This window comes from Schistosoma haematobium, chromosome ZW (genome assembly GCF_000699445.3).
Source record: "Schistosoma haematobium chromosome ZW, whole genome shotgun sequence".
NCBI classification, from domain to species: Eukaryota; Metazoa; Platyhelminthes; class Trematoda; order Strigeidida; family Schistosomatidae; genus Schistosoma; species Schistosoma haematobium.
In genome coordinates, this window is record NC_067195.1 from 36,487,403 (window position 1) to 36,511,492 (window position 24,090).

The window sequence follows — 24,090 nt, forward strand, 5'->3', positions numbered from 1 at the left end:
TGCGGTGAAGGATAATCGGCAGTTATGAATAAAGCAGGCGGTTTATGAAAAGATAACAGAAACCAGTTCATAGTGTATTTTGGGGTAAGAAATTTTAGCGATAAAGCAAGAATTTGTATTTTCAGTTGTTGATTGATCTAATCCTTGCTATATTAGGTGCAGATCTTGCAAGAATACGTATGTTTACAGTACTTGGGAGCTGAAATTACGAGTGGTTGATATTTTGAACAAACATAACACACTATATATAGTTCACATGCCGCATATGCTTGTAAACAAACCATGACAGCTTATTATAGTGGTATTCAGTTAGTTGTTTACACTGTGCAAATAAAATAATATCGCGATGACGAGTAATTATATGCTATGTAATTTTACGTAGGATTTATTCAACAAGGAAAACTAATAAATGAATGGGTTAAGTTTTCGTAACGTCATAATGTCGTAACTGTTTAATGCAACTGTCAAGGTCGTGCTTTCAGCAGTGGACATTGTTCTGTCTGGTAAGGCGGGATTTGTCTGGAGGATTGGGTGTGGGTATTTATTGTGTTTTCGTCGTTATATAATAGAAGGGAGATCTATCAGTTGACTATAAATCTAGTTAAAGAACAGCATATTTTATGTGTTAGTCAGGCGCAAAGGACTTTTTCAAAGAGGTGTTTTCACATCATGAGTGAATTCCTTTCGGGAATTATGTGTTACCTTGTCTTACATTTATCGTTTTCACCTTTCCTGGTAGAAGTAACTCCCGAAACCTCATTCACGTATGACAGTTGCGTTCTATGCAGATCTTGAATGTCGTGTCTATATGTAATGTACATTCTTACTACTTCAAACACATTGGCAGTTTATATGAATCAGTATGGTACGAAATTAGGTATTTCCAATATCTCCCCGTACTCATCACTCGAGTTGCTTGGTGCTACAACCCAATTAACTCTCGTCTCTTTATATGTAGGTAGTGTTCGAAAAAATCCAGATCGTCTGTCCAGACAACATAGAGATAATTCCAAAAACAGTGGTTGACCAATGGCAAGCTCATTTTATTTGCGATACTACGTTGGTCATAAGGGAAAGTTTGGACATGAATTTCTTGAGTTCGAGTTCAGACCTGAAGGTACAGTTTTCTTACTTGTAGATTTTTTTAGGCAAGCTTAGATATGCTAACAACTCTAATTATAAAAATGATACAATGATTCGAAAAGAGGTACCATTACTTTATAATTCAAATGATACTCCAGGCGTACGTAAGCCCTTCTGTAATGGAAGAACTGAAGAGAATCGTGTTGGAGAGCGATATTATGTCGGAAGATGATGCTTCGTGGCCAGTACCTGATAGAGTTGGCCGTCAAGAGCTTGAAATTGTTTGTGGCGATGAACACATATCTTTCACAACTTCGAAAATAGGATCTTTGATTGACATTACGAATAGCAAGTGAGTGACTCATTTAATCTAATTTTAAACAAAGGGATCCTGAAGGATTAAGAACATATTACTACCTAGTTCAGGACCTGAAGTGTCTGGTGTTCTCGCTAATTGGATTGCACTTCAAAATAAAGCCAATATAATACGTCCCGTTTCTTAGTATTTTTTTGCTTCAGCTTATCTTTTTGGGCAACTAGGAGCAAGCCACCAATAATTTGAACAAAAAGGATACCCGGTTGGTGTACAGTAGTATTGTAATTTCGGGCAAAGTAAAGATGAACGTATAACTTCAATTTCGTGTCATAGGTTGAAACATCCTATAATTTTAGTATCGATACATGGCTTTCGACACTGTTTTGATGAGTTCTATTTTATGAAGTTCGTTAGTTGGGTTGGATGTCAGTTAGTCATCTACAACTTAGGACCAAGCACATATATGCGTCGGTCCAAGTTGTCATACCTCATTAGCGCAACAAGATCAGCACCGAATTCATAGCAGTTACTCCAGTAATGCAAAAAAGATTACATGTAAGGATATAATCGAGGCGGAAAGGAGTATTTGGTAGAATGAAGTGCATAAAGTAATTTTAATCTCACGGTTTAAGGCAAGACAAAGAGTGCATACACCTACGCCACTGTGGTCGATCCTGTGCCATGTCACCCATTTTCCAACCACTGGTTATGGTAGTCGAGCTGACCCGAACCAAGTGGTCTGCATCTAACAACATGGCTCGTACCAGAATTTAGTGAATTTATGGACTAGTCCCACGATTTACTTTAACCGCCCCTGAATTCCATCAGTCTGAGTCAAGTGTTCAAATTTATGAAATATATGTACAAAAATCCATGAAAAGTGTTAATTTGACTATCTCAGTGTGAGAAGTAATATCTTCGCAATTTCACTTAAGGGTATGCAAAAACCTATTATGAGATTTTAATGTGGTTTCTTGGCTGCACTCATTTTGATTCAAATACCATGGATATTACAATATATCGTATTGGTAATAGCTGCGTTTGTAGAAAGCCACCAATATACTTGAGCCATGTGTCACTGTTCATCGTGACTTTGTTAGAATGACAAGGTGTTTTCAGTGGAATTAGTTTAGACATGTTCGTTTCTGAAACTCAACCAAATACCCCAGTACGCTTTTGAGATGATAGAGATTTATTGGCCAGGTAGGTGGTTTTTGTGAAGTTTCGTTATCAGAAGACTGGACTCCAATGCACCCACTGAAAGACTGGTCTTCCCTAAGTATACTTGAGGAATTTAGCATCGGTGGGATCTAAGATGCAGATAGACACCTTGTGACGTTGCAGTAGGTGCGTGTTTTTATCCTGAAAGGCTGGTTTGATATTAGGACTCGATGAGATTTACTTAGGCCTGTCACTTCTCGTAGAGTGGCTGTCCACCGACATTCTCCATGCAATGCTGTCTTGGTCAATCCTTTCCAGTTGATATTCATCAATTTCATGTCTGTTTCTATTTCCCGAAGTGATTTGCTCATTGGCCTTCTTCGTTCTCGTTTCCCTTCACGATCCCAAGTTAGCGCTCTACACGTTCACCAACGATGCTGTTCAGGTACGCGAAAGATTTCACCTGGTCCAAAGCTTCTCCACCAAATGAGATTGTGTTGATGTTCCCTGTGTTGTGCCTGGGGTTCTTGTTTTTACACTTGTGCATGTTGAGGCCTACTGACGCGGAGGATGCTGCTACATTGTTTGTCTTTACCTATCTTGGTTGACTCCGGTCCGCACCTGGAATGCGTCGGTTCGCTGTAGTGTTGCGATTTGATCTGTGCATGACTGATCTTTACGGAATCCGGCCTATTGGTCTTGAAGCTGGGAGTCTACTGAATCTTTATCCGGTTTAGCAGGACTTTCGAAAGTTGTTTCTGGTACTGATGGTAGTGTGATTGCTCTATATTTCTCACATTTACCCAGATCTCGTTTCTTTGGTGTGTCGATGAGTTGCCATTCTCTCCAGTCCATCAGAACTTGTTCTTTCTCGCTAATTTTCTTGAATAGGACGTGAAGCATACTTGCAGTTACTTCCGTCTGACTTAAGTGCTTCAGCTGGTATATTGTCAGGTTCTGCTGCTTTCTCACTCTTGGTTTGTCTGGCAGCCATGCTGACTTCTTAGGAAGATTGGTGTGCTGCTTCGATGGAGCTGGCTTATTCAAGAGTTCCTTGAAGTGTTGCGCCCATCTGTTCTGTCATTGAATCTCGGTGATTGATTTGCCTTCTTTGTCCTTGACTGTTCTCTGGTTTACTATATTTTCCTGCTATTTTCTTCGTTGTTTCATATTTCCTTCCGTTGCAGCTTTTTCCACTGTCGTTGATAGGTGTTTCACATATTTCTGCTTATCGGCTCTAATGCTCATCTACACTTGCTTGTTTGCCTATGTACTCACCTTGTATCTTGACTTTTTCTGTCCTTATTCGGTTGTTCTCATTTGCTGTCTTGTTTTTTCCTTTTTGAATTTTTTCCAGGGTTTCGATAGAGAATCATTCCGTATGATCCTTCTTGCAGCCCGGCACCTGACACGTCGAAGTTAGAGCTTCTCTGATCCCTTTCGAACTATTCTCCGTAGTAGTTTCTTCTGAATAACATTTGTTGTGATTTCTTCTCTTTTTCTTGAAAAATGCTTTGATGGTCCTGGCTCCATGAGATTCCCACTCTATAAATGCATTTCGTGCTTCTTTAGACAGCCTAGGAGCAACTCTCTGATTGTGTGGAGCATTTTTTCTTCGTGACCGGAGAACAGCAGCATCTCTCCCGTATCTAGACTTTTCCGTCCAGCTTGGGTCCAATGGGTTTTGCTGACTCCGCATACTGCCAAGTTGTATCTCATTTCCGTTGCTAATTAACTGGTCCTCCACGTTTTTCGGACGTTCCATATACCTATAAAAATTGTTAGAAGGGGCATCGGCCTCGTGAGTTCCGAGTAATCTCGGCTTTTATCATGCGGCGTCATAAATTTTCCTTCAACTCAGAGGGCATAGTTCAATGTGCTTATGGTTGCCGGCCCCACACCCAACCCTCCTCTACACGGGCTTGGGAACGGCAGTAACTTTGGAAGAGCTACAGGCGGAGTTTACTCGGTGATAGGTGGCGTAATATCTCAAGAATGCATCGTTTCTATCCCCAAGCTCCTAATTCGTACTGTTGTTGGTGATCCCACAGTTGTAGTTTGTCAGAGTTCGCACTCGTTTCCTTTATGAATCAGGCTCTATTCGCTTTTCTATGGGTGAATCTGTTTTCAGATGTTAATGTTCCAGTGGTTAGGTACTCTGGTTACTTTCTTGAAACGATATCCATGGATTTCACGTCAAAGTAGCTCCGAGGGTTTTTGTAGACCATCAGCAAAACAAGGAAGTACAACACTCAACCAAACATATTCCTTGATGACAAACTACATTAGAGCTAATCTCACGGTAATTAGATCACATATTGTTGAAACTGACCGATTTAATTCTGCATAATGAAGCTATACCCTCTTGCAGTACCGTACTTTATTTACAAAAGTAGCATCACAGGTGCTTTAGAAGCGGTATAAGATTCTAGTAAACCAGTTTCACTTTTTATGACGTGTAGAACGATTGGTGCCCATCTATTGGGAACGTGCCAAAAATTGGAATGAACACTTCTAAATACAAGATAAATGGACGCATTTTGTTAGCTCCTCAATTTGTGTATTCCATTAACTATCCGTGAAACTGAATGTACTACAACGTTATGACAATTGTAGGTACACTGAACCTGTTGTAAAATCCCAGATGGACGTACATGCACTCGACCATTGAGATTCACAATGAAGCATAGGATGGATGGACTAAATAGTATTTTACGATCGATGCTAACCGCCCTAAGTGGGTTAACGTGCGTCACCCGATATGAAGTAAACACACTATTTCTAGATCGTTACACATATTCCGAACAGAATCGTTCGGAGGACGCCTTCACTTTGAAATGGAGTCTCAAATGATTGGGAACTAAACAACCCAGTGACATTGGAGGCCTTTAAATATGGTCTGTTTTTCCCATCAACCTCGCCGTAATGGAAACAAACTTCTACCTCCGAGATCCGGGAATAAGTTGGAACGTCACTCGTATCCACAACTATGAGAATTCCACTCATCGTTCATGGCGCAGATCTAATAGATTAGACGTGTTTCGTTTCTTAATTACATTCACTCAGCCGACATATATATATATATATATATATATATATATATATATATATATTAGTGCAATAAATCTCTCTAATTATTTGTTTAAAATTAAATCTACCTACCAACACCCTTCAAGGTAGTCATAACAAATGTTTAGAAATATAACACCTGGAATTCTATATGTACGTCCTCAAGTATAAGGCGTTCATATTAATACAGTTTAAGAATCTTGCTGAAACTAATTAGTAGATGCGTAAACAAAAGTATCTTCGCATATTGTACTAGAAAGAATACTACTGGAAATAAAATAGCGTTTTATTTCGATAGTTTGTGCTTTAGGTCGACGAAGTAAAAAACCCGGAACAGTTAGCGTATCATCATTGTGTTTTTGCCCGCAAAGCAGCACGTTTCCCTGTCAGTGCTTGGAATCCGGAAGTCACTGTTTTTACGGTGAAACGAGATCCACATCGCCGACAGTGGAGGAAAAGAAGTCTCGAGTCTTTGCATAGGTCTGTTTCAGAAGACTGGCAGGTACCACACAACACGTAAGTTCCTGAACAAAAAAGTAAATAGAAGCAAGAATATGTTATGAATAATAAAAAGTGTAATTAGGGAAGGTTTGATGACCGAATGCTATAATAAAACATATCTCCTTAAAACGAAAACGTGAAGTTGACTGTGACGAAAGATATGAATCAGTTCACCGAAACTAATAACTGGCTACTTTGTGAACATTTTCAAAACACCAATAAATATTCATATTGTTAAGTTGGTAACTTGCACTGTGACTGCGTTAATCAATAGCGTGTTTAGGTTTATTTGTTTTACCTATCTCAAAACATACCAGCACTTACGTAGCTACCCAGATACACGCACTTCTAGACTTCCTTCGTCTTGCTCACGACCCAGAGAGAATGCAGGTTTAGCGTCCTGATAGTCTTGTAAAAGTACTTTGCGCCTAGAAGGTGCAGAGCACACGCCAGACGTACGGATATTGGTTGCCAACTAATTGAGTGTGGATTGTATGACTTGAGTATCATCGCGCAGTAAGACAATATCATCCGCATGCTAAGGGTTGAAAAGTCTTTCTCTAGGTTACAGACCAAAACCACCGTTACCTACGTGTATCAGAGCTGTCTCTAAAACTTTATCGATGGCTAAGTTGGAGAGGAATGTTTTGACTGGGCAACCCTGCCCAACCTCACTGCTTGGATGGAACAATTGATAGAGGTGGTGGTATGCCCTCACTCTGCCTGAGGTGTTTGTATATGGGGCCCTTAAGATGTTAATAAACTTGCCAGGCAGATTCTCCTTTAACAGACAATTCTAGAAACGTGTCCTGTCTAACTGACCGACGGTGGGCCTGATGTCACGACGCGTTGCGCTGCAATAGGCATGACGGCTTCCTAAAGTTTGGCGGAAGGTGGAAATATATGTTATCAATACATCCTCAACCAACTCGCCCCTAGCGAATCAGTCTTTCCCGTGTTTTGAACAATCTGTGAAGTATGAAGTGAGCCAATAATTTGGAAGCAATCGGAAGTAGACTTATCCATCGATAGTTGTTGCATAGGTGACGTGAACTCTTTTTGAAGATAGGGATAACAATCGACTCGTTTCGCTATGTTGAAACACTTTAATTCCCGGACACAGATGGTTTCATTTGCACCAGACTTCTTATTGCCAGTGACTCGGATGAGCTGGAAGAGCTTCCGGCGTTTACCAGAAGATGCTTATGTTCCCAACTCAGCTCACTCCGACTACCAGGCTTCTGGATCATTGCGCAGACTTTGCACAATTTTATTATGTAACAATCCTCATTTATCGTCGAACTCGCGGTTGGCCGGAGTAGATCGACGTGCTTCAACGAGTTGTAAGGAGTCTGTAGAAACCCAACACTTATGAGCGGGACGTTTTGCGAAGCCGCACTTTCCGTACACGATTGTGTTGGTGCGCGCTGATTGGCTATTTCTTATTTAATCAGCACCAGCCGATACTTGGAGAAGACTCTGGAATATTGTCATGTAAAAACCATAAATATACAAACGTATCTCTTATTGTGCTTCTTACTTCCATCTGCCATCGTTACTTAGAGTATAATTTCGTTCCTGTTCAACTGTGTGCTGATTTGGAGACTTATCGAGTGGATTAGCGACCAAGAATACTAAGCAATAGTAATAGCTGGGTTGTAATAAGAGAAATTATAACAGTAGATTAATAGCTAGCCTTGAAACAGGTTGTAGTCTGCACCAAGTTGCAGTAGACGGTCACCGTTACCTGGCCTGCGACTAACAGGTCTTCATCGGCCACCCAAACGAATTTTCTGTGTACCTAGACCCTCAACCTGTGTATTCAAATATACGGCTAGTACTACAATACTTGTCGAACGCACGTTTTGTAGAAGAACTATTAACTGGTGGTCAAACTCATCCTTGGTCGCATCCGGGATGCAGCTTGTCGATGAAGAAAAGACATCGTTTCTTACACCGAATACTCATTTTGATGGAGCCTTCTAATCTAACAGCACATGACTGAATGTTGATGCAAATCCGATCGATCAGTGCAGTCTCAGCCCTGGCGTTTAGTGAGACAAGAACTAGAAGAAGATGCTACAAGAAATATGATACGTAACTTTGCATATGGACCGATATTTGGGGAATGGTGTCTAACATAACTTAGTGTATTGAGAGGTTATCAGGAACGTAAAGTGAATAAGACTTTCTTGTTGTTATATAAACAATGATAAGAATGGTTTGAATTGTGTTTACGTAGTCATTTTTCGTTTATGTCCTTTACTACTGCCTGTAGCATTACTCCACTTTACGTAGTTTATACATCAAGAATTTCTTTGTTTTAGGTTCTTATATCGAGTTCAGTAGAAAACGATGAGAAGAACAACCTTACCTTCCGACTTCTAATCCCACAAAAAATGTTTAAATGATATACAGATGTAAAATATTCTGAACTAAAAGGGATAGCTTCTCAGTCTGATTCAACACCAGGATCAAGGTGAAAAACGAAACCAACGTTTTGTACACTATCATGTCGCTGCTAGCGTTCAATTCTCGAACAAAAAATCCATCGTTTTGGAATTTTCAGATGTTGTTTATGACAATAACCAGTTTATCTCTTGACATAATTAAAATATCGAGAACAGTAAAATCAAATTACCAGGATATTACGTAAATCAACGATTTGTATAACTTAACGATGCAGAACCTGGGATAATCTAAAAATAATCGACAACATATTAACAGAACATAGGAATGGATTTAGTTAACTGCTTAATAATGAGGAACCGAAGATTATAGAAATTATTTTAGACAAGCTCGCCACATTTCAGTTATATACAAAGATTTACAAAAATCATAGGACCGAGGTTCTATAACTAACACGTACTTCTATTATTATCAATAAAAATAATGACATCAACTTTAAAAATTAGAGATCATGACACTTACTACAGTAGTTTCTCAGCACAGGTTCCATATGTTTACTTGTATAACGTCCACGAATAAGTAAAGCACCGTTAGCATCCACTGAACCCTGAGTACCCAATTCAGTTAGTATGTATGTTGTGAGATGAGACTGATCTCTCATTAAAGAACGACAAATAGTTGAAAAATTTACAAAAAGAGTCTTTTTGGTCCCAACACGAGCCATTTGAGGAGGAACCATTACGAGCTTTCTTTTCTGATCTGATACAAGTTCAGGATTCAAATCACCAAGCTGAGCGAAAACTCGTGTTAACAGCTATTAGAATTTTTAAAAGAGCAGCAAAACATGCACCGATGAAATAATGATAGTTCATCTGCAAAAAGTCACAAAAGATTATTTTTAAACATGAGCGAAGATTATTTCGTATTATTATAGCACTCTTCAATGTTCATAACGTACATGACCGGGTATGGTTATATTTTAACGTAATATGTATATGAAAACCAGTCTGGAACGGTTAACAACATTCGTACACAGAATCTGTATATGTGTAACTATTCATTTAAACAAGATCCGAACACAAAAGCTCTTTCCATTTCTGGACACTTACATCACAACTTATAATAACTCTGAGGAAAATGCCCCAACTAGGAAGTTCTGGTGCAGCAAAAGGTGTCAGATCATATATGCAGTAATCTTCCACTTTATAGAGATGTATTAAACTGACCGCCTCCACTTTCGTCCATTAATCCCGGCATCAGCAAACAGTACGTAGTGTGAGTCACTGGAATGACATCCGTACAGCATACATCCCGATAGTTATCCCATACCTGTACGTATGTACATCGGTTTGAGTTGCCATACCCGACTAGCATAGAGACGTCAGGCTGAAACCCGGAATAATATAGGCAGTAGTAATAGGAAAGATTTGGCATCGAGGATACGACTACAGAAAATATAAACTAGCGAAATAAAAAAAATATGTTATGAGGAATTCAAAATGTCAGGATTTGGGGAAAGATAAGGAGCGGATGCGCCTGAGCCATTTCAGACGATTTTGAGCAATGTCATTCAAAGTCTTTAACCAATGGTTACGATAATCACACGGACCCCATCCAGGTAGTCTATACCAATTGTCTACTTTTGACTATCGCTACTGCCTTCCCACTTCCTCCGCTGTCGCTACCCACAACTACTCACAATCATTAAGTAGGCTTTTTATCGGCCTACGTTTTAGCTGCCTCCACTTTTCATTGTGTTCGAAGCTAGACGGGAAGAGTTTCCGAGCTTTTGTCAGTTCTGTAGAGCCCGTTGACTTTCGTAACGTTTTGTCTCAAGTTACTAGTGAACATTACTTTTGTTTCCACAGCTTTTTGTACATCGTACAAAGCTACATCGGGGTGGATAGGATTCTAACGGTTGACTAACTCCTTTCCTAGTGGTTCTTGAAATATATTCCTAAGTTTTTTCTATCATTAAGTTGAATTCTAAGGGGTTTTCTTGCCGTGGCTTTTCTACGTCCAGTAAGATGTACACAAATACGCGCTCGTACTGGATCATGATCTAAGTCTAGACATGTGCTCCATAATGAGCGATAGTCTTCGACACACCCCTCCAATGATGGCTAATGGTAATGTGATTTATTTGAGTCCATCGGTGAGTTGATTGATGAAGTCGCCATGTCATACGATGTTTCTCCTACTGCTTAAAGATGGTGCTTGGTAGAAATAAACATTTAGTCGAGCATAGTTGCAACGCATGGTCGCCATTATTTGTTCGCTGAGCCGCAGCACAGAAAGACCTACCTAAGTGCCTTTCGGTTTGGTTTCCTTTACATACATAAACATTAAAATCACCTGCCACTATTACTGTATAAGGGCGTTTAGTTATTTGAAGGAGGCTGGACAGTCTCCCATAAAATTCATCTTTAACTTCAACCGAGCTGCAATCAGTGGAAGTGTAGGTAGTGGCACTCCTAGCAATCTGGGAGCGTGACCACGGAGCCCAAGAAATAACTGATTGAAGTTGGTCACCCACGTCATTTTTTATAAAAAGCCTTTGATGAGTTAGCTCTGCATTTTAAAAGGTCTTCCTATCGGAGACGGAAATCCGTGGGGTAAGGTGAGGTGTGACATTCTTAGGGTCAGTCTTTTCTATCCCCTTCCTTTTGTTGTGGGAAGGCAGCATTGCTGAAGACGCTAATTTTCTGAGGGGAACAACCTACTGATGTCACACCCTTTTACAGTACTTCCCCCTCGGACCTTAAGTTCCTGCTTTTAGTCTGACCGCTCTCCAACCAATCTGGCTGGGACGGTAGGACCTAAAGGAACGTGTTTCATCCAATATGGTTCGCGTGAGTTACCGATAGGCAGGTCCAACTACCACGTCAATGTAGCAGCTACGTTCCGGTCCAGACTAAGAAGACTATTTTTTTTTAATATGGATGACAGTTGTGTTATTCACTCAATTTTAAATAAATGGCTTGACGAATATAAACACTAACTTTAGAAATAAAACATAATATTCATTTAACCCATCAAATACAAAAATACTGGGTAGCAACATGATTGTTGGTGAATATTTTTCAAGTACAAGTGGAGGATTTTAAAAAAGAATGTTACCCGGGACCTGATGGAGCAACATAATGTAGTTTAATTTAACTCAGTAACCAAGCACAGCGAGACTATAATTTATGGACGAACCAATAAAGTATATGATAATAGGCCTCGGATATTGGTGCGAAATTCAGTCATCCAATTTCGTTAAATAGTTTTGGCGTTATAGCTGATGTCAGTTCGTGATGAAAATCCGAAACCTAATTCCTAATGTTATTCATTAACTGTAAAACATAATTCTAATTTCGCACACCGGTTTAGAACCCTCATATGGTCATAGATATTAGGTGGACACTCAAGGTCAATCTAGCTTAGCTCAAAGGTCGTCCATAAATCATAGTCTCACCGCAAGCACTTGTTCGTATAGTTAGTTTTGAACGTTTTGTGTAGATTGTTTATGCTAATGTATATGCTGCCGGACTCGAATATGAGACTTGAGTATAGAAAGTTGTTTAAACTACAAAGTTGATGTAGAAAGTTGTCTAAATTGACGTAGGCGGTTATATAATATAAGTAATACGTCCCAATCGCTAAAATCGATGAACCGTAATCGTAGTAAACGGCTAGTCACAATTGTACATTCACTCACTAATTTAAATACGACAGTAAAATAGCTTTGCTTGACTAAAGGTTTATTCGAGCCCAAATTAAGACTTAAAGTCTTCCTGATTGTTTGACGAGGCATGATTACGTAAGATATCAAACACAAGCAGAAATTGAGGGAAAATAGAACGATGACTTTATTGCTAAAAGTTGTCTTTAAATGACAGAAGTATCATGTTAATGAAAACAAACATACAAAACAAAGTCTGTTTGAATTTGGACACGAACCAAATATGCGGATGAAAATGCGTATAACGGACATTTAGTTCCAAATATATAATGAAAATGACGATATTTACTGAAAACTCTATTCTCGCTTCGATTTACAGTCAAACAATTCACATTATTATTATTATTTACTACGTCATTTATTCACTCTCTTTTATTCCCATTTTCTGTATCCTTATTTTTCGACTTATACAGCAGCTCGCCTATGGTGGAAACTCGGTTCTATCTAAACGTTCTCGAGTCACTACCTGGTGGGAAATTGTATGTTACCACCAAATACAAATACTGAAGCACTTTTTCTGAAAACACGAGCACCATTCAAACCGGCTGCCTTCAACGTTCGTACACTTATGCAGGACGGACAACAGATAGGGGTGGCTATGTCTTTGGAAAGTCTCAATATCGATGTTTATTATCTATCCGAGACCCATATTCAAGACTCTGGTTACTTAGCATTTTTTAGCGAGTTGGTTTTCTACGGAATGGGGACGCTAACCCCATACTCAACCCTCCTCCTTTATCCGGGCTTGGGACCGGCAATAACCCCCGGAGGGACTCTGGTGAAGTACTACAAATTCACTCTCCATCTGTCGCCTCAAAAAGCTTGTTTTACGTGCGTTTATCCGGGGACCCTGTGGCATCTTCGTCTGCTCTTGCTGGCGTTAAGTGTCGCATTAAGTGCTAGAGCTGACGCAGCACTAATCGATTGGATCCCCATTAACAGTCGGTTATGTGCTGTTGCATTAGAGAGTTCCATCAAAGTGAGGAGAAATCGGCGTGAGAAACGATGTCTTTTCGTCATCTCCGCCTACGCTCCAAGATTGCAGCCCGGATGCAATCAAGGATGACTTTTACCACCAGTTATCTGTTCTTCTCCAGAAAGTGCGTTCGACAGATATTGTGGTACTAGCCGGAGACTTGAATGCTCAGGTCGGGCGTCTAGGCACAGAAGAGAGTCGTTTAGGTGGCCGATGGGGACTTGGTCGCAGAACAGATAACGGGGACCGTCTACTGCAACTTTGCACAGACCACAACCTGTTTCTGGCTAGCACTAACTTCCGGCACAGTCATCGCCGATGTGCCACCTGGCGTCCTCCCTCTGCATCTCAAGCCTGGACTCAGATTGATCACATCGCGATCAGCTACCGCTGTCGTGGTTGTGTACAAGACTGCCGCTCCTTTTCGAGTACCTATCTGGACTCTGACCATGCTTTCGTCTGTGCCAATCTCACCTTACTTTTCAGTGGTCAACGAAGTGACCGCCACCAAAGGATTGATGTCAGCAAGTTGGTTGCAACTTCTGTTGCTAGTAAGTATCGAACCGAGCTAGCTTCTAGGCTAGATACCATTCCACCGAAAAGTATAGATGAGCATTGGTTGCAATTGCATGACGCCATGAAAATGGCGGGTACAGTCAGTTGTGGGTTCGCGAAACGTCCCGCTTATAAGCACTGGGTTTCTTCAGGCTCCTTACAACTCATCGAAGCCCGTCGGTCTACTCCGGGTGATCGTGAGTCTGACCACAACCGACGACTGTTACGTAATGAAATCGGGCAAAGCTTGCGTAAGGACCGAGAAGCCTGGTGGTCGGAGCGTACTAATGAGCTGAAAGCAGCAGCTGCATCTGGTAACTACCGGAAGCTCTTCCAACTCATCCGAGCCACTGGTAGCAAGAAGTCTGGTGTAAGCGAAACAATCTGCGAGGATAAACAAATAATATATTTGTAATATCCCAATGAGTAGAAAATTAGATTTTCTGACGTTTCGTGACTTAGTGTAAGTCACTTCTTCAGAGAATAAATAACCAAATTAAAATTAATCCAAGTTATTTATTCTCTGAAGAAGTGACTTACACTAAGTCACGAAACGTCGGAAAATCTAATTTTCTACTCATTGGGATATTACAAATATATTATTTATTTATAACAATCTACCCAATGCTCAACTGATTCGAAATTATCAAATCAAACCTTGGTAATGATACATACAATCTCCGAGGATGACGGGATGCCAACCACTAACATCCATTGACGTCTTGGACGATGGGCAGAATTTTTCGAAGGGCAGTTCAACTGGCCTGTTGCTTCGGCAACATCGGTCAGACTGTCCTGCCCTCCATGGCCGGTGACGACTGATCCACCAAATGAGGCGGATGTCCGCAAGGAACTCCAACTCTTGAAGCGTTACGAATCACCTGGCCCATATGACTTACCTCCGACTCTTTTTAAAGATGGTGGTGACTTTCTGACTAAGGAACTGACGACGTTGTTTACAAAGGTGTGGGAGCTAGAGAGTTTACCAACATCATGGAATGAGTCGATAGTTGTCCCTATCTTTAAAAAGGGTTCACGTCGTTCCTGTAACAACTATCGGGGGATAAGTCTAATTCCGATTGCGTCCAAGCTATTGGCTTCCGTCATACTTCGTAGGTTGTTCAAAACCCGAGAAAGATTGACTCGCGAGGAGCAGGCTGGTTTTCGTTCCATTCGAGGATGTATTGATCACATCTTCACCCTCCGCCAAATTCCGACCGTTGTTGCTACCTTGACGTGGTGGTCGGGCTTGCCCATCGTGATGAAGCAGCCGAGTTATACTGGCTGGAACAATCGTTCCTCAAGGTTCTACAATGACTGACAGGTCGGTTGAAGAGCGGTACGACTAAAAGCAGCAAAACAAGGTCCGAGGGTGAAGTTGCACTACTAACTGTAAAAAAGTGTGACAGCAGTAAGGGGTTTCTCTCAGACAACCAGCATAGCAATGATACTGCCTTCCCACAATAGAAGGGTGAGGTTAGAAAAGGTTGACCCTAAAAATACACAACTCATCTTATCCCACGGATTTCATTCTCCGGCGGTAAGGTCTCAACAAGTACGGAGCTAACACAAAAATTACTCATAAAAAGGTCGCGTGTGACCGACCTCAAGCAGTTGTCCCTTGGGCACTGTGGTAACGCTCTCAGGTCACTAAGATTACCTCTAATCCAATCAACCTCATTCTTCAATTCCTATTATCCCTCCTACATCGACTTTCAAGCCTAAGCTTCCTCTTTCGGCTTCTTCCTCAAGTGTCGCCATAGCCAACGATTCTAGTGCGCAAAACACTGTTCCAGGTCTACTGAAACCTCGCTTAAAACTACACATCGAAGCCTTCGACGTACGCACTCTATGTCAAATCGGTCAGCAGGCTTCCTTGGCTAAAACCCTAGAATCTCGTAACATCGATGTATGCTATGTCTCTGGAACACGCATACAGGATCCCAGTGTGGTCATTCACTTGACCTCACCTCGGCAAAGCGTGGAGCCAACGAGATACACCCTCCGTGTATCTGGTGACGCGACGGCCAGTTCTCGTGGACTGGCAGGTGTGGGCATAGCACTAAGCATAAGGGCGGAACAAGCACTGGCAGAGTGAGAGCTTATGGCGAACTGTCATCAGAATTGATTACCTCAAGTGGTGTTCGTCAGGGCTGTCCACTCTCCCCATTCTTGTTCAACTTTGTCGTCGACGTACTTTTAGAGATAACACTCTCCTCATCTAAATTTCCAGGGGTTGAACTTCTACCGGGAGGTTCACTTGTTGACTTAGAATATGCTGATGACATAGTTTTATTTGGTGAAGACGCTGACAAAATGCAGTCTTCTGACCACTGTAAGCAACAATGCAAGCATGTTCGGGATGCGATTCTCCCCCTCGAAATGCAAAATGTTGCTTCAGGATTGGGTTACATCGACACTCGAACTAGTGATAGGGAGTGAAGTAGTTGAGTGTGTCGACCGCTTCACTTATCTTGGAAGTCTCATCAGCCCTTGTGGTCTGGTGTGTGACGAAATCTCAGCACGGATACAGAAGGCTCGACTAGCTTTTGCCAACTTGCGTCATTTGTGGCGTAGGCGAGATATCCGTCTATCAACCAAAGGACGTGTTTACTGCACAGCAGTTCGTTCCGTCCTACTTTATGGCAGTGAAACATGGTCGGTAAGAGTAGAGGATATTCATAGGTTACTAGTATTCGATCATAGGTGTCTTCGAAACATTGCTCGTATATCCTGGGACCACCGAGTAAGTAACACAGTTGTTAGGGAACGGGTGCTAGGTAAGGATGGCAAATCAATTGATGAAGTAATGAAACTTCATCAGTTGAGATGGATGGGACGCATGTTACGTGTGTCCAACCACCGACTGCCTCGACGTGCGATGCTCAATGATATAGGAGTAGGTTGGAAGAAAGCTAGGGGCGGCCAGACCAAAACATGGCACAAGTCCATGAAGTCACTGACAAGTGGACTGAGTCATGTTGGTAGGTGTAGACTACCTGGTTGGGGACCACGAGATGATAGCAACCGATGGTTAGAGACCCTGAATGACATGGCTCAAAATCGTTTGCAATGGCGCAGGTGCATCCACTCTTTGTGTTCTCCCAAATTTTGATCTCATTATTCCTCCTTGTCTCTTTTTTTCTCCTTTCAAATTTATTTCACTGTATTATATTCTTTAAGTATCATCTCCAAACACTAATCTTCCCGATTACTGCTTATACTCTTATTACCTCTACTACTACGGGATTTGAATCGACCACTGCATCTCTATGCTAATGTGGTGTGGCAACTCGAACTGATGTGCGTACGTACGAAGTTCTACGTTGTTACTGACTGACTGACTGGAACAAGCACTGTTAGAGTGGATCCCCGTTAACAGTCGTTCATGTGCTGTTCGGCTAAACGGCTACGTAAGAACTCGGAAGGATAGGGACACACGTCGTTACCTTTATTGTTGTTTCTGCCTACGCACCCACCGACTGCAGCTCAGATGAATTTTACAGAAAGCTATCTGAACTTCTTCAGAAAGCTAAACGTTCAGACATAGTACTCGTAGCAGGTGACTTGAATGCCCAGATAGGTAGTTTAAACCAAACAGAAAGGCATTTAGGTGTGTATTTTGGTATTCCGGCACAACGAATAGCTAATGGTTATCGTCTGCTGCAACTGTGCTCAGGCAATCGTTTATTTTTAGCAAACACAAATTTTAGGCATAAGGAGAGACATTGTCTAACATGGCGACCCCCTATACAAAACCAACGATGGACTCAAATAGACCATATTGTCATCAGTCATCGTTGGAGAGGGTCGGTAGAAGATTGTCGCCCATTCTGGAGTACCTACTTGGACTCCGACCATGCCCTAATACGAGCACGCATCTGCTTGCGTCTCACTGAACGCAAAACAGCCACGATAAAAAGACCCATTAGAACTGGATTGAGTAGCGAGAAAACCAAAAGTAGGTTACAGGAACGAACAAGGTCACACTTAAGTAGTTCTGAAAACGAGGCTGACCCAGATGTAGCTTGGAGAGATATACAGGCAGCTGTGGAAACAGTAGTGGCATCTACCAGTAATTTAAACCACAGGGTTACAAAGAACCAATGGATTTCTTCAAGGTCTATTGCACTGATGGATTCTCGTAAACTCATACCATCAGGTTCTAAACACGATGAAGAGCGTAAACAAATCAGATCTAGGTTAACCAAAAGTCTAAGGAACGACCGTGAGCAGTAGTGGGCAACGAAAGCGGCGGCGACTATAGGTAACACAACACAGCTCTACAGACTAATAAAAGAAACTGGAATTAATAAGTGAAATGTAAGTCAGAGTATTTCGAAAAAAGACGACAGTCTCGTCTGCCCCCAGTCCAGACGTTTAGGACGATGGGTGGAACATTTCAGAGAACAGTTCAGTTACTCTACAACTGTCCTCCATTCCCAGACAGTGTGAATGGAACATTGAAGTAGGTCCCCCAACTCTAGCAGAAGGTCAAAAGGTTATGGTTAATCTGAAACGAGGAAAGGCAGCTGATCCAGATGGATTGCCTCCAGAAGTCTTTAAGGATGGTGGTCCAATTTTAGCGATTAGGTTGACTAATATTTTAGCTAGGATCTGGGAGTTAGACGTTATTCCACTTGACTGGCCACAATCACTTATCGTCCCAATATATAAGAGAGGGTTAAAATCATCCTGTGACAACCATAGAGGGATTAGTTTAACTAATATAGTATCTAAAATACTAGCCTCGATAATTATCAGACGCTTAACCAAGACTCGTGAACTGCAAACACGAGAGAATCAAGCTGGCTTCAGACCTGGTCATGGCTGCATCGACCACATATTCACCATTCGTCAAGTTCTAGAACACAGGCATACTTATCGGCGTCCGACAATGGTGGTCTTTCTTGACTTGAAAGCACCATTTGACTCTGGAGACCGAGAGGTTCTGTGGCAGTGTCTGCCATTGGAATGTGTACCTCAGAAGTGCGATTTTGCAACTTCTCCATTCCTGTTCAATTTCATCGTGGGCCTACCGCTGGGAATAACGTTCTTGTCATCTGAATTTTCAGGAATTGGTCTTCTTCCAGGAGGTCCACTTATCGACTTAGAATATGCAGATGACATAGTCCTGTTTGGTGAGGACGCTGATAAAATGTAGAGTGTTTTGGTAGCACTGAGCAACAATGCCGGAATTTTTGGGATGCGCTTCTCCCCTCTAAATGCACGTTGTTGCTTCAGAAATTGCCTGCGTCAACACCTGAACTAAGGATAGAGAGTGAAGTGGTCGGAGGTGTCAACAACTTCACTTATCTTGGAAGTCTGATCAGCCGTAGTGGGTTGGTGTCTGGCGAAATCTCAGCACGGATTTGAAAAGCTCGTCTGGCTTTTGCCAACCTACGTCACCTATGGTGAAGGCGAGATAGCCGTCTATCAATTAATGGACGAGTATACTGCGCGGCAGTCCGTTCTGTTCTACTTTACGGCTGCGAAACGTGGCCATTAAGAGTAGAAGATATTTGTAAGCTTCTAGTATTTGACCACAGATGCCTTAAGAAATATTGCTGGCGTCTGCTGGGATCACAGGGTAAGTAATAGTGAGGTTATCTTTCTTTCTATGAATTAATTCTTTCTTCCTGTACTATATCCTTATTGCAATCTTTCTTTTATATATTCCTAGCATTGACTTAACTACTCCTATGAATCCGTTGTTCATCTTGTTGTGTTAGTGAGGTATGGCAACTTGGACCGATGCATATATATGCCTGGTGCTACGTTGTAGCTGACTGACTGACTCCGCCAAATGTTAGTACACCGTCATACTTATCAAAAGCTAACAATTGCAGTGTTTCTTGACTTCAGGGCTGCCTTCGATTCGTTGGACAGGACTGCACTTAATCAGTTGGCAATCAGTGTCCGTAGGTACGGTATGTGCTTTGCACCTTCTAAATGCAAAGTACTTTTACAAGACTGGCAGGATTCTAATCCTGTACTCACTCTGGATGGTGAACAGATAGAAGTAGTCGAGAAGTTTGTGTATCTAGGTAGCTGCATAAGTGCTGGTGGTGGCGCGAATGAAGAGATCAATTCAGGAATAGTGAAAGCCAGAGCGGCTTATGCCAATCTGGGCCATCTTTGGCGCCTTCGTGATGTTAGTCTGGCTGTAAAAGGTCGGATCTACAACGCGTCGGCGAGAGCAGTTTTGCTCTATGCTTGTGAAGCCTGGCCTCTCCGAGTTGAGGACGTTAGACGACTCTCTGTGTTCGATCATCGTTGTCTCCGAAGGATTGCTGACATCCAGTGGCTGTTCCATTTTAGTAATGCAGAGGTTCGGCATCGTGTGTTCGGGCACAGAGACGATAATGCAATCGATGTCACCATCTTGAAACACCGACTTCGGTGGCTTGGACATGTTCTACGAATGTCGTCCCAGAGAATTCCACGTCGTGCATTATTTGCCGACTCTGGGACTGGTTGGAAAAAGCGGAGAGGTGGTCAGTGTACGACATGGTGTCGGGGTATGAAAGGAAGCTGCAAAGGGCTGGCTTCTGTTGGTCCTTCTTGATTCCCTGGTTGGGGTTCGAGAGATGGTGCTACACAGTGGTTAGAGACGATATCAGATATGGCTCGGAATAGAAGCCAGCGGCGATCCTGCTATAACCTTCTTTTACTTTCTTCATAAGCAGTGGTTGTATCTTCCTTAACTAAACGATTCCTTCTGATTGTACCTTTCTGTTCCCCCATTATTACTATTATTATTATTACACTACCTTACACTAATCTGTTCGCCACTGCTCTTTTTTTCTTTTCGAATTTTCATTGTTTTGTATGGCGTACATACATTTGGTGCCGATTTTTACCAATATTTATGTGTTCAAATGAAAATAATAATAATAATAATAATAATAAATACACTTAGTTCCAATCACATAGACAGTTTGAGAAATACCACCATAACAATAATTTGAATGGAAAAGTGACAGTGAAAACCACTGGGATAGTAACAATTCAGACTCAATCTCGAAAGTAAGAACCTGTTACACCAGCTACTTTATAGCTTATTCTCTGCAAATATTACAAGCTGTTTTTGATATGGAAAATATAATGGATCATTACTACTCGGTTTCCATTTAACAGGTATTCCAAAAATGTGCAAAAAAGGCTAGTCCTGTAAAGATAAATCAATATAAACCGTCAGCCGTCCAACATAGGACAAAACAGAGTAAGCCCTGCCAGAAAAGTCTGAGATACAGAGAATAGTATCAGCAAATCCAAACAATCACTATTGAGGTATATTGTCTTGGATGTAAATAAGATACACACTAGAAACATTAAGCATTAAAAGTGTAGAGCATATGTTAGGGTAATTGAAATGGTCTAATAGAATGCGTTAAGAGTGGCATTCCATCCCTAGGTAAAAGGATCATTGTTAACAATCGTTTAGGTAACTTCGCAGTATCATCATGGCACAATCCGTACCCCAAAAGCATGCGCGTGGACCCGTTACCTTATTCTTTAACTTCTACCAGACGTTTACATATCAGATCAATTGCTACACTCTCAGGCCCCAGTTTTAACCGATCAACTCATTAAAACTGTGCACTCCATTACTTTAAGGAGACAGAGAATTGTTATTATCACTTAATAACGTTTAGCAGGATCATTCGTTTCAGTTACTCTACTATGAATTTTCCGTCTGGTACGAATCACTAAGTAATTCCGAATGTTCTCCAAGTAGGAAAGTTGTCGAAACTTAATATCGCAAGAAGAATTTGAGGTCTACAAATTACAATATACGCTAAAGCTATATACTGCTATGGTCTATAAGTTCCGACAAGTAGACGTACTGTGTTGCCGTTTTGACGCAAGATAGTCATATTGAGGTTATCCCTACAAGCCAGCTAGAAACGGGGTTTTATAGCAGGCGACAGACGTACCACTCATAAAGTGGGTGAACTTGCAGAAAAGCTGATGTTCGCACTATTATTTAAGTAATTCAAGGGTTTCACTTCGCGAAAAGACATAAACGAGTTGACATCATTTTCATAAGACACCAAACTCACACTCAGATTAGTAAGAAGACAGCAGTAGACACTTACCGTTTCATAATCATAACCCGATGAATCCCTGACGATAAGTTCAGACATACTGTTTGGCTCGCAAACCCCATTTTCATCTACTTCAATCGGTCTGAATTTCTTTTTTTTCTTTTTGTCTGAGAAAGTGAGCTCATCTGTTAGTTTTTCAGTAAGTTGCTTAACGCCGTTTTCTGTTGGGTCCTTCTTATGAAATTCCGGTTCCTGACGTGACTGCAAAATGAAGTATATAGGGATATTACTTACGTCCTCTTTGTTACCCACGTCGTCCAAGCTTAAGAGTTTGTCCTTTTTCTTCTTTTTTGAACCAAAGTCCAGAATATCTTGGTTCCCCAGATTACCGGGTTCATCTTTAAAATCATGCACAAGAGGCTTTGATTTCTTCTTTTTCTTACTTTCAAAGTCTAAAATGTCGTCCTGTAGTGAAAAAGACCTTAATTTAGAAATTATAAGGCAACCAACAGCCATAATGACGCGTCCAACTTCCGATCAAAAACGACAAGGTCACTCAAGTTCCAACATCTTAAGACAAGATTGATTCGAGTGATTTCAATCGCACTCATGATAGTAAGGTAGACTAAGGAGCATTTGTTAACTTTTTTATTTTTTCATTGAGGCAGATTTTTTTGTACAAACGAAAAGTGACACACCTAAAAAAACTATGGTACTGTTCTATCGTCCTATTAGATGCATCTATATCTGAGTCCCCCATGATATGGTGATTTAGAAGAGTTCTGTCAGGTTTTTCTTTGTTTTGGTTTATATGTGTCCGTGCATACCCTGCTTATTCTGATACTTTACGTTTTTATGCAATTTTGTAATCGCATCATTAACGAACATATTCCTAAACTAATCCCATCTTAGACCCTCGAAACCTACACCGCGCAGCTTCTTCATGTGGCATAAATGTACAGCTTTATTTCCTACAGTTAGAGTTTTGAAAATACAACGTGATTAATCCAGGCACTCAGCTGCTCGTGGAAATGAGATTATCGTCACTCTAGTTGAGAAGGTACGCCACAATCTGTTTATTATCGAAATGCACGAACGGTAAAACTTATTACGGCCATCATAGAAAGAGGTAATCTAACGGCTTAATAGTGGTCAGATAGACTGTTCCGTAATGTCGTGTCTAGACAAAGTTTGGCTACAACAAAGTTGTCAAGAGTGAATAAGGTTATTGGTCAACGAGCATTCGATATGAGCCTTTTTGATAACTTTTCTTTCTAAAGTGACTCATCAAGCTCAGGTTGTTCTTGTTTTTAAAAAACTCACTGGATTGGTTTGGTTGCTCTTGACAGTCAATTGCCAAAACTCCACAATCTGTGGTGGGTTTCCCAACTTTATAACGAAGTCATCGATCACTGCAACAGTCTAGCAATAAACACGTTTTGCATCACATTCTACTAACACTTTTTAATTCACAACCGATAGTTAGATTGACACCTGAAGTTGAAAACTAGCTGAGAAACTACACTCTTGATGCTGAAATCGAACGAAAACCCTGTGAAGCTCTCCAGAAATCCTTTTAACTCCCTATCTGGCTTTAGCTATTAGCTTTCTATGGGTACAAAGTGCAACTTAACTATATGTCTCGGCACACAAACACAGTAAACCAGCAGCCTCAATATCATAAACGGTAAATCGAACCTCTTAATAAAAATATGAAGATATACATGGATAAACGCATTGTCATCCGAAACCTCTTCCTAAACAGAGATCCTCTAAGTCGGTCACATCACATATCAAGAACTGAGGAACTCGAAGACATATTTGGGCGGTGATCGGCAGATTGAGGTACATACAATCTAAATTGACTAGTTATCTCCTGGAGTACCTGGACATGATCTGATATGGATGTTTAACCGAGAGTTTTTAGGCAAGAGTGTCTTTAGCCAAGCTAATAAGTGAGACAACCCCGTGAGTTCAACTTGTATACAAATTTTTCCTGTATTGTCGTGAAAGTGTTTGATGAGTCTTAGGTCTTGAAAACGAACGCTTCCAATACTTATATGGGAAGATTGAGTGATTCTTAAAATATCATAAGTATGTGCCGCACAAATGTCTGTAATCTTAGGAATAAAATAACCGAACCCCGTTTCGTGGTGGATGAATTATGTCCTAATATAATGAATTCACAATATTGCGCGAACATCCTCTTCCAAAGAGTACTGCACTAGACACCGAATAGAAC

The 24,090-nt window shown here is 41.1% G+C and overlaps 1 protein-coding gene across 2 annotated transcripts; it reads right to left on the reverse strand.

Moving 5' to 3' along the window:
• Positions 1–5,675: 5,675 nt before the first annotated feature.
• Positions 5,676–22,766, reverse strand: EIF2S2_1 (eukaryotic translation initiation factor 2). Of its 2 annotated transcripts, none has more exons than XM_051211236.1 (5): positions 22,359–22,766; positions 22,143–22,313; positions 21,900–22,109; positions 9,062–9,353; positions 5,676–6,153 (listed from the first exon to the last, which is right to left on the reverse strand). In XM_051211236.1, exons 1-5 carry the CDS (start codon positions 22,362–22,364, stop codon positions 5,978–5,980), a joined length of 855 nt encoding a protein of 284 aa, XP_051071274.1. In that variant the 5' UTR covers positions 22,365–22,766; the 3' UTR covers positions 5,676–5,977. The 2 variants fall into 2 exon arrangements, with proteins under 2 accessions (XP_051071274.1, XP_051071275.1); XM_051211237.1 differs by having other exon boundaries at positions 5,900–6,153; positions 21,900–22,100.
• Positions 22,767–24,090: the final 1,324 nt, after the last annotated feature.

Coding starts and splice junctions, on each gene's coding strand:
- EIF2S2_1 (XM_051211236.1), bottom strand. Junction 22,110..22,142: donor ACGTGGGTAACAAAGAGGAC/GTAAGTAATATC, acceptor TTCATTTTGCAG/TCACGTCAGGAACCGGAATT. Junction 9,354..21,899: donor CGGGTTATGATTATGAAACG/GTAAGTGTCTAC, acceptor AAATTCTAATAG/CTGTTAACACGAGTTTTCGC.